Source organism: Dermatophagoides pteronyssinus, unplaced genomic scaffold (assembly GCF_027571235.1).
Source record: "Dermatophagoides pteronyssinus isolate colony J.1.1.1.1 unplaced genomic scaffold, Derpt_VIB-CSIC_2022.12 sq0011, whole genome shotgun sequence".
Lineage (NCBI taxonomy): Eukaryota > Metazoa > Arthropoda > Arachnida > Sarcoptiformes > Pyroglyphidae > Dermatophagoides > Dermatophagoides pteronyssinus.
The window spans coordinates 311262-322889 of record NW_027461535.1 but is presented as its reverse complement, the minus strand read 5'-3'; the positions used below and the strand labels follow the sequence as shown (position 1 = coordinate 322889).

Below are 11628 nucleotides of genomic sequence, written 5' to 3'. Positions count from 1 at the left end.
CAACCAAAATGAAAATCCTAAATCCAGATAGAAAATTTGTTTTTTGCTTTCTAAAGATATAATCTTGAACGAACATCGAACAGCAGCAAAATATCAGATGTTGATCATGACATGTTGTTGAAAAACAGATGTTTTTTCACTGTTTTTTTCAACCTGGCCAAAATAAAAAAAAATTATAAATCATTTTTACCTGTCACACACACAGACAAACAAACAAAAACTAAAACTAAACGAAAAAAATCGAAAGGGTTTTTTTTACTGTTTTTTTTACTGATCCGGGTCTGGATTGGAAAATCAATTTGAAATTGGGCAAATTTTTGTTTCAAAATTTTTCTTTTTGAAACAAAAAAACGTTTTGGAAAATTTCATTTAATCAATCGATTGATTGATTGAATGGTACTACCAATCACCAATCAATCAATCAAACAAACAAAAACAAAACATTCGGTTAAAATCTGTTCAAACTGAATTTTATTGATTATCGACATCGCCACCACCAACGCCATTATCATTATTATTATTATTTTGTAAAATCCTATTATAATAACAAAAATCATGTACAATTAATCCATTTTTTGATCCATTCGTTGATGGTAACCAAACAAATTTTGAATCAATCAATTTTGTATGACATAGAAAACATTCACTAATTTTGTTTGGACAGGTCCGATTTTTCGATTTTCCAAATTTCGTTAATAAGTTCAACACGTATGTTTCCATGTTTCCAACAAAAAAAAAATGTTATAATCCATAAGGATGGTGATGATAGATAAAGGATGTGTTCCAAGAAAACAAAACAGGATTAAGGAAAAGAGAAGGGAAGGGAAGAAAAGAAAAAAAGTTTATCGTTAAGTGATTGATTTTTATCATCGAAAACAACAAACCTGTTACGATCAATCCGGATCGACTTATTTTCTGTTTTTCGTAATTTTTGCTGTTGTTTAAGTTGTTCGGCCATAGATTTAGCTAATAAACATCCAAATGATGATTGAAATTTTTGATTATAAAATCGATTTAGATTATTAAATAAATTTAAATAAATTAATTTTAATGGCCATTCATCGGGTAATATTTTCAATGTTTCAATCATATTGAAATGACATTCCGGATGATTCAAGAAATTTAATAATGGTTTCAGTACTTCCGGACCATTTCTACGTTTTTGAATGAAAAAAACGAAAAAATCAATCAAAATTCAGAAATCATAAATCAGAAAATCAATCAAAAATCAAAATTCAGAAATCAAAAATCAATTTTCAACAGAGTTTTCCCCCTCTCTCTCTCTCTCTCTCCCCTTTCTCTGTCTAAATTCTGATAAATTAATTATCTGGCACGAATCCTAAATGATTTGAAAAATTTCCAATTTTCAATGACAAATATTATTACTATTTTTATCAATTATCAATTTAAAGGTAAAGGTAATCATCATTTAATCATAGAGTTTTTGTCAATTTCAACAACAACAACAAAATATGCAATGTTTTTTCCATCAGAAAATCAATCAATTAATTAATTAATTAATTTTCCCAATCAATCACACATACACACACGGACAAAGAGAAAGATCAAAACTAAAAGGGTACAATTGTACTTACTTTCGATATAAATCCAAATAAATTTTTAATAATGTTTGATAGATTTTATGATGATGATTATCGTCATCATCATCATTTTGATTACCATTATTATTTTGATTTTGTCTTGGTCGACGACCATATTCAATACAATGTCGTAATGCTTGTTGATAATCTAAATGTTGATCATTCAAATAAATTTCAAATGCTTCACGATGTTTATCCATTTTTCCCATTAATATTGCCATTTCATAATTCAAATTATTACCACCATTCGATAAATATTTTTCAATAATTTTTTGATCATAATAATCCGATTCCAATAATATTTGTTGTAATTTTTCTTTAATTTCTTTATAAAAACTGGAATTTTCTTCTTCATTTTCATATTGTATGGAAAGAATTTCAATATAAATTCTTATTAATGTTGTATGAATATTTTCATTTGTTAATTGCATTTCATCGATTAAATATTCCAGATATTTTATCAATGCCATACGATATCGATATAAATTCCTAATAACGAATTCAGGGTTAAGTATTGTGAATTTATCATTTTCAAACCGTGTGTTTGCAATCAAAATTCGGGCACCTTCCAGTTGATTTTTTTCCATTATAAATTCAACATGATTCATAATCAACTGGACATTTGAACATTCGATTAGTAATTGGATTAATTCTTCGATACCTGGATAATATTTATCATCAATTTCGGATTTTTCTAGTTTCCGAAATATTTCTACAGATTTTTCCAGCTGATTTCTGGATTTATAATACAAAGCCCGATAATAATGAAGGTTATTTTCAATCAAATAACGTTCAATAAGTTCGCAATAATAATTATCCGAGGAATTTTCCCGAAAAAATTCCCGTATTAATTCGGAATTTGAAGAATCGCATGATAAATTTTCCAATAATAATAATAATTTTGCTGTACGGATTCGTTTGAAATCAGTTTGATCCAGATCATTACTTTGGATCAAATCAATATAATCAATCAAAAATTGATTGATTTGCGTTTTACCAAGTTCTTTACGGATCGTATCCAATAACGTTTGAATATTTTCATCGTTCATCGCTGTTGTTGCTGTTATTTTTAATCTTTTTTCAAGATTTTCATTCAAACTCAACAACAAATCAATATCACAATGACCATCGAATAGAAACCTTCGAGCTTGTTGAAAATTTCCATTTTTCAATTCAATAAAACCCGCATGTAATTTTATCAATTCAAAACGTTGATATTCTCCGGTAGTCATCATACCTGATTGATAAAGATTTTCATATAAATCAATTGCTTCTTGTGTTTTTTCCCTTGATAATAATTCATTGAATTGTTTTTGCCATGAACAACGTTTCATTTGATAAATACGTGATTGTTTTGTTACAACAATAATCTGGCCATCAAAATTATCCATATCCAAACCATTTTCCAAAAGAAATTCTTCTTTAATTTTTTGATCAATAATATTGATTATGGATATTTTTCCAGATTTTAAACATAAAATATATGGATATGAATAAGCAATTTGTAAAACCTCCGGGCCCCAATTAATTGGTGGACGTTCCGAAATACCGGAAGTTTTTATAAAAACACCCAAATTCGAAGGTCCATTAATTAAAAATTCATTACGTGATATATATTTACAAATTGGTAATTGATATTGGGATGATGATGGTTCATAAGGGTTAACACATAACTGTTGTTGAGATCCATCCATCCAATTGATAATAAAATAATTTGAAATGGATGCCATGCAGATAAAATAACCATCCATTGACATTATTAATGGTTGTTCCGTAAGGTTAATTTCTTTCAACAAGGTTAGTTTATCTCCGTTTATCAGACCGATTTGAATCAATTTACGTTTAGCCAAACAGATTTCCAATTGAAATGGATCCATTGTAACGGGTGATTCGTTCAATGTGAATGCAAAAATATTACGTAAACGAAATGTTGATATTAATTCAAAATTGGTGGTTGTGGATGAATTCATCATTAACAATTGATTATCACAATGACAAATCAAACGATTCAATATCGGGAGGATTTTCAGTTTATTTACCGGTTTTTTTAAACCCAAATATTTTACAATTCGATTTTCCAACGATGTTTTCGATGTCGATGATTGCAGTAGATTCGGGTAGCACAAAACAAATGAATCGATTGTACCAAGATAAACATCATGATTATAAACTTCTAAACAGGTGATCTGTTGTTGGATTTTTGTTTGAAAAGAAACGCAAAATTAAGAAAATTAGAAACACTGAAAACATCATTTTTTTCAAAGACCGGCGGCGTTTTTCTCAAACAAACCTGTACAGAAATTTTATCATTAATCTTGATATCATCATCCAATATTGGTATGATTTCAAAACATTTTATATCAAAATTTTCGGACATTTTTTCAATTTGACATTGGTTGATTCAAGGAAAACAAAATTTTTGATGATTTTCTGGAATCTGATGATCAAATCCAAAAGAATCCATCAAAATCAGCTGCAAAATCGAACCAAACGATCCAAAAAAACGAATTCGATTCGATCAGTGGTGCCATCTATCGATCAAACTTTTTGGTCGGTATCGATCATTCGATCGATTTGTTGTTGGTCGTAAAAAAATGAATGAATGAGCAAAAATCGTTTGCTGTTGTTTGTTTTGGTGGGGAGTAAATCAGTCTTTGTCAAAATCAGATTTTAACCATCATTCATTATCATCATTCATAATCGAGGTGTTTTATGGCTTTAATATTTGATTGAGATGATAATCTTGTGTTGTTGTCAATCCGCACGACAAACTCAGCCAGAGCGATTTCAAATTTGCCTATGAGCAAAACCAATTTGAATTTGAATTTTTTACGAAGAAATCCTTTATCTCAAGGAAGTGTGTTTGTTTATCATCTATCGTGGACAAATCTACTTGTAAGTAAAAATGTTTTTCCTATTTTAAAATTCAAAAAAAACAACAATTTTTTCGATTTTCAAAATCAAAATCTCTCGCACTTTTGTTTACTAAATTCTTTGACCGGGCGTTATTTTCCTTGATTTTTTCCTTCTTGGTTATTCGATTGGCGCATGTTCCAGGAACTTATTCTGGGAATATATATAGAGATCAAATCATTGATCAAATAACCCATTGTTTATATAGTGATATTCTTGGTTATGATTATTATTCTGTGGTCAAAAACTATTCCATAATAAACACTTAGAAAAAAAGAATATTCTTGATTCGAATGTTTATTTTCAATGTTTTTATTTTTCTCTTTTTCTCTTAAAATAGAATTTGGTTTTCAAGTTTTTGGTTTTTTGTCTTGGTACTTGGAATCAATATTATGATTCAACAAAAATCCTTCAATTCATCATCATCATTTGAATAATAATAATAAAAATGGTTCTTGGTAAAATATTTCGTATATATCATAAAACGGATAAAAATAATGTCTATTCAGTACTGTTGGAAAATAAAAATGATCGTTCCGAATCATTATTATTTGAATCTGGTTGTATAGATATTCTTGGTAAGTTTTTTTAAACTCTGTTTTTCTTTGATAAAAACCTTTCATTTTAAATCGTGATTCTTTTTCAATCATCATAGGTACACGTGAAAATGAAGCTATAAAACCATTATATCATATGTTAATGGATGTTTATGGTTGTCTTGGTATACTTAATCTAAATATCGGTATTGATCAACAACAAAATTATTTAGTTTGTATTGTAAGCTGTGTATCGATTGGAAAGATACAAAATTCAGAAATATTTTGTATAACGGAAACAACATTTATTCCATTACAACATGGTCATCAGCAACAACAACAATCCGAATTAGATCGTATACAAGATATTAAGAAAATTCTTAATTCACAAACATTTTATTTTTCATGGACAACACCACAACAACAACAACAATTATCAGCAAAAAAATTTGATTTAACCATTTGTTGTCAACGTTTAGAACGTATGAATGAAACTGATAATCGATTTTTTTGGAATCGTATGTTTTATCCATACATGAAATCATTCAATGTTAATACGGATCGATGGTTATTGAAAATAATGTGTGGTTTTGTCGGTATTAATACTGTTTATGTTGGTCATCAACAAGCAAAAGCATGTTTAATATCACGACTGTCATGTGAACGTGCCGGTACTCGTTTTAATGTTCGTGGTTGTAATGATAATGGAAATGTTGCAAATTTTGTTGAAACCGAACAAATAATATTACTTGATAATAATAATATTTCATCATATCTGATTGTACGTGGTTCGATACCATTATTTTGGGAACAAACTGGTGTACAAGTTGGTTCGCATAAATTACGTTTATCCCGTGGTAATGAATTATCACATCCAGCATATGAACGTCATTTGGCAATGTTACAATATCTGTATGGGAAACAGGTGATTATCAATTTGGTTAGTAATAAAGAAAGTGAATTTATATTAGGTTCAATGTATAAAACACATCATAAATTATCATATTTTTCAAATGATATACCATATATTGCATTTGATTATCATCATTATTGTCAACGTGGTCAACGTGAAGAAAATCTTGTAACAATGTTGAAAGAACGTGTAAAAAAATATTTTGATGAATTTGGTTTTTATTATTCAATTGGCACGGGTAATGATCAAGATGGCGGTAATGAAAACCGAATGCATCAAACGGGAACATTTCGTATAAATTGTATTGATTGTTTGGATCGTACAAATCGTGTACAAACATTTTTCGGTTTAGAAATGCTCAAACAACAACTACGTATATTACGATTGGATGAAAAATCAACAATTGTTTCGAGATTTACGGAAGTTTTTAAAAATATGTGGCAATCTAATGGTGATCAAATAAGTAGAATTTATGCTGGTACTGGTGCGCTGGAAGGAAAATCCAAAATACGTGATGGTACATTATCGGTTGCACGTACATTTCAAAATAATCTTTTCGATTCGAATAAACAAGAAGCATTTGATATTCTATTAACAGGGAAATTATCAAATATTGATTATATGGAAAAATTTCGTTCATTATTACCGAATCATTACCTACATCTACCATCACCGTTATTAATGTCTATTTATGATAGACATTTTGAATATACAAACATTATGGAAATACGTGTAGCAGTTGGTACATGGAATGTTAATGGTGGTAAACATTTTAATAGTATTATTTATAAAAAATCAGATCCACTATCAGATTGGTTATTGGATTATAATCGAAAAAATCAACCCCTAGGTAATCAGATAAACATTTTAGATTTATCATTGGATGATTCATTAAGTTCATTGTCAAAACCGGATTCACCTGATCTGTATGCAATTGGTTTTGAAGAAATTGTTGATCTTAGTGCACAGAATATTGTTGCAACAAGTACAACAAATCAAAAAGAATGGTTAATGGAATTGGAAAAAACTCTGTCCAGAAATGAAACATATGTACTGGTTACATGTGTACAATTAGTTGGTGTTTGTTTGTTTTTATTTGTTAAACCAAAATTTGCTCGCTATATTCGTGATGTACAAACGGATACAGTAAAAACTGGTTTTGGTGGTGCAACCGGTAATAAAGGTGGTGTTGGTATTCGTTTACGTTTATATAATTCAACACTATGTTTTATTTGTTCACATTTTGCTGCCGGCCAACACCAGGTTCAAGAACGTAATCAAGATTTCAAAGAAATTTCCCGCAAAATGTTTCAATCAATTGGAAAGAAAATCAAATCACATGATTATGTATTTTGGTGTGGTGATTTTAATTATCGTATCGATATGCCGATTGATGAATGTAAACAATTAATCTCGGAACAAAAATGGTCAGAATTATTAGAAAAAGATCAATTAAAATGTCAACAACAAGATGGTTTAATATTTCATGATTATCATGAAGGACAGGTGGATTTTGCACCAACATATAAATATGATATTAATAGTGATGATTATGATACAAGTGAAAAATCACGGATACCAGCATGGACTGATCGTATTTTATATCGAAAATTTCAACCAACTAGTTTGATGGAAAAAGAAACAAATGAATATAATTATGGTGAAATTGTATTTTATGGTCGAACAGAATTGAAAACATCAGATCATCGTCCAGTTATTGGTGAATATAAAATTGAAATTTTACAATCAGATTTTGATCGTTTCAATCAAGTTTTTAATGATGTTATTGAAAAATCTGGTCCTATTGATTCAACGGTTATTATTAAAGAAATTAACCCAATGGATCCATCGAAATCATTTGAACCAATATATATTGAAGAATTAATTAAAAAAATTAATGAACAAATTTGTCCTATAGTTTTGGCTGGTTTTGGTGATGATCATATGCGTATTACATTGAAAAATGGACAATCAGCAATAAAATTAGTACAGATGGGAATTTTTAATGTTTTGGATAGAAAATTTCAAGCTGAATATAAAACAAAAAATTGGTTAGAATTAATACAAGAACAAATTGATTTGGGTGTTTGTAATACAATACCATTGATTGAAAATACAAAAAAATTAGATATTGATCAAATTTATAATGATAATAATTATAATTTTAAAAAATTAATTACAAATCAAACGGATTTAGATCAACAATTAATTATTGATTCAATTTTGATTGATGATCAATCGATTAATAATCAATCGAATCAGCAACCTGTACGACCACCACCACCAAAACAATCAAGTTTAGAAACGGGTGGAAAAGAGAAATCGGTAGCACCTGTAAGACCTGCACCACCACCACCACCTGCAACGAAGAAATCTTCCGAAAAGAAAATTATCGATGATATTTTCGATACATGTAATAATAATGATGATGATAGTCCGTTGTCCATTAATGAAAAACTTCCACCACAACTACCACCATCAAGACCACCTCCAATTAGAATTACACAACAGCAAACGGCACAAGTACCACCACCACCCCCATCAATGCCAAATAATGTTGATCATAATGATTATGATGATTATGATGATGACAGCGATGATGATAATCATTTTAATTATGATAATGATGATGATGATGATGAAACAAATATGCCGAATATACCTGCACCTGTTCATCCAGCTTGTGGACCACCACCGGTGGCTGCACCATTACTACCGGCGGCTGCACCACCACCACCAATTCCATCACGTCGATTACCACCATCAATACCACCACCACCACCACCAGCAATTCCACCACGTGGTAATTAATATTAGATCTGTTTTTTCAAACACTAGTCATTATTACCAAAAAAAGAAAAACATTATCAAGTGACATTAATTCATGTTTTTTTTCGTTGTTTGATTGCCAATTTCAATTTCAATTTCAAATTCAATTTTTTCATTGATTTTATTTTATGAAATTTAATTTTAAAGTTAATATAATTAATCCATGTCTCACTCTCACACATACACAGAGATCATACATATCTTTTAAAAAGTGTGTGCAAAGTTTATTTAGTTTAAAAAAATCGATGAATTTTCCAGGTGTTGTTGTTGTTGTTGTTCTATATAGATGATTAAGTAATGTCGTAAATTATAGAATATTTTTCTTTGTTGAAAAATTATATAAAAAATATTGTTGTTGTTGTTGTTAATATAAATAAAAATATTTGTAACCAAATTTGATGATTACAAAATTGAATTTGAAGAGAATTTGATGTTAAAGCCATTGGACGTAAAATAGTAACATGATCTTGTGCTGATTTATATGGGTTTGAACCATCATCAAAATATAATGGACAATCATCATCTAGTAAAGGTAAAGGTAAGTCAGGTTAAAGTGATGTAAGGTAAAACAAAGGCGAAGGTGAGGTAATAAAGTAACTTACGTTCACGTTCATATTCAATCATTTCTAATGCAACTTGTGCACCTTCAATAGCATGACCACTTCGGACATCTTGTCGTATATGACAAAAAGCCCCTACTGACATTGACATAAGTATGGCATTCAAATCGGAACGTTGATAAACCCAACAACGATATCGGCTATAAGCATCCAAACTATCATATGTAATAAGATATGATTTAAGATTTTCTTTCCAATACGCAATACATTGCATTTGATAATCCGGTTGGCTATAAATATCCACCGGTAAACCGAATTGATCAACCGACAAACAATAATCAGCATCAATATTAAGAATTTTTTGATCACTATCACAAACAGAAAAATCTGATATATTTGCTTTACAATAAACATTCGGCCTGGGGAATTGTGTAACACCACCACGTATACGTGTTTCAAACAGAATATCACCGGATTGTTTGAAACGAAATTTCCCAGCAATTGGACATTTAATGGATACGGGATTTTTTGCTATTAGTATATCATATTTCCATTCATTTTCCGAATTAAACATTGTCCAAGCGCAAACGGTTGAAAAACGATCCATAATCATTGCCTGTCCTTTACGATAACGTATGACATTATGATGTCGAGGTAGAAATTCAAAACAAACATAATCTTTTTGACAACCATTTACACCTAAACGTGCCATTACAAAACGTGTACCACGTTGTTCTTGACAAACGAAAATTTCCTGTTTAATACGACCAGTATCTGGACGCCATTTTTCAATCATTGTTGTCGAATTGATTTGAACTTCGGCATCGAAATTTGCCGTATTTATCCATAGGCCACTAAAATTTTGTGGTAATGTACATTTAGCCTGTACTAATTCAGTACGTACTGGAAATAAACGTAAACGTTCTGGTCCTTCTTGTGGTGATTTCAGTGTATTACATTCGGCTGTTATCGATACGGATAAAAATTGATCATCATCACGATTGGATAACTATGATTTGATCGAAAAAAATGGGGAAAGAGGTTAGGTTAGGAAATAAAATAAGGTCAGGTTAGGTTAACCTGACTCAACAAGGCAAACTTACAAAACAACGATATTTTTCTTCAACACGTGATTCTCTTGAATTAACAACAGCAAAAAAATGATTTTTCCCAACATACCAATCACCTAAACATTTAAATTGTACTTCAGCATCTTCAGTTTCACGCATATTTATACATTTACGATAATTCATTAAGAATTGTTGATTTAGATTGAAAAATTGTGTACCAGGTTTTTGACATGCCGTAATATTAGCTTCTTCATGTATACATTCACCAGTAAATTTAAAACGATTTTGATAGGCAAAATTCCAAACACCTTCTAAACTTGAACGGCAATTTTTACCGGATGGATTTGTTGCTTTATAAAGGAAAAAACCGAAAAATCAAAAATCAAATTTCAAAAAACCAAACCAAACCAAACATACAAAACATGGTTATCATTTCCTTATTATTATCCAATGAATTTTTACATAATGAATCATAACTTGGTATAATATTTTGATGATAATTTTGTAAACAATTTGCTGAAAATTTAAAAAGAAAAAAAAATTTCATTAAGTCAAGTGAGGTTAGGTTAGGTTAAACATTAACTTACTTTCAATTTTTTCCAAAACATTTAATGTTCGTATTAGTATACGAACACAAGAAATACAATCAGCTTTTTTTAATAAAAATGTAAAATTATCATAACTATGTTGTACCATTTCTAAACATAAACCACGATTTGAAAAATCATTTTCAGTTATTTGTGTATAAATATTTTGGCCATCTTCACGTGAAAACCATTCACCACGTAATGTTGTTGGTATATTACAACGTTGTTGTTGTGGATAATAATCATATTGAGCAAAGCATTTTGTGATCGAAATCAATATCAGCGCTGAAAATTAATCCAAAAAAGTCAAAAATCAATAGTCGATTTCAATTGAACAACAACGAACCTTTGATTATTGGCATCATTTTATTGTTTGGCATCTGCAGACCCATGGGTTTGTTTCTGTTGAAAATCAAAATCGTCAAAATTTCATAAGATTTAAAAGGCTGTGTGACGACGATGGTAAACATAAACAAACAAAAAACAAAAACAAGCAAAGAATTTTTTGTTGTTTTGTTTAGCAGGTAAGGTATACCTGTTGTTGTATTATTTAATGAATGAATGAATGAAAAAACTGGTCTTCAAAAATGTTCGATTTTTTTTTTGATTTTTTAAATAC

The 11628-nt window shown here is 29.6% G+C and overlaps 3 protein-coding genes across 3 annotated transcripts; 1 reads left to right on the top strand and 2 right to left on the bottom strand.

The window, feature by feature from the left end:
- Window positions 1-448: 448 nt before the first annotated feature.
- On the bottom strand, window positions 449-4148 carry LOC113790073 (transforming growth factor-beta receptor-associated protein 1-like). Its single transcript, XM_075821533.1, has 4 exons — window positions 3892-4148; window positions 1596-3787; window positions 885-1154; window positions 449-646 (listed from the first exon to the last, which is right to left on the bottom strand). Exons 1-4 carry the CDS (start codon window positions 3976-3978, stop codon window positions 472-474), a joined length of 2724 nt encoding a protein of 907 aa, XP_075677648.1. The 5' UTR covers window positions 3979-4148; the 3' UTR covers window positions 449-471.
- A 55-nt stretch (window positions 4149-4203) lies between these two features.
- Window positions 4204-10361, top strand: Synj (synaptojanin). The gene is made up of 3 exons (XM_075821532.1): window positions 4204-4496; window positions 4855-5092; window positions 5170-10361. Exons 2-3 carry the CDS (start codon window positions 4963-4965, stop codon window positions 8772-8774), a joined length of 3735 nt encoding a protein of 1244 aa, XP_075677647.1. The 5' UTR covers window positions 4204-4496; window positions 4855-4962; the 3' UTR covers window positions 8775-10361.
- udt (protein undicht) lies at window positions 9016-11557 on the bottom strand. Its single transcript, XM_027339698.2, has 6 exons — window positions 11356-11557; window positions 11010-11294; window positions 10840-10938; window positions 10456-10772; window positions 9395-10361; window positions 9016-9315 (listed from the first exon to the last, which is right to left on the bottom strand). The coding sequence occupies exons 1-6, from the start codon at window positions 11477-11479 to the stop codon at window positions 9128-9130; spliced, it is 1980 nt and encodes a 659-aa protein (XP_027195499.2). The 5' UTR covers window positions 11480-11557; the 3' UTR covers window positions 9016-9127.
- Window positions 11558-11628: the final 71 nt, after the last annotated feature.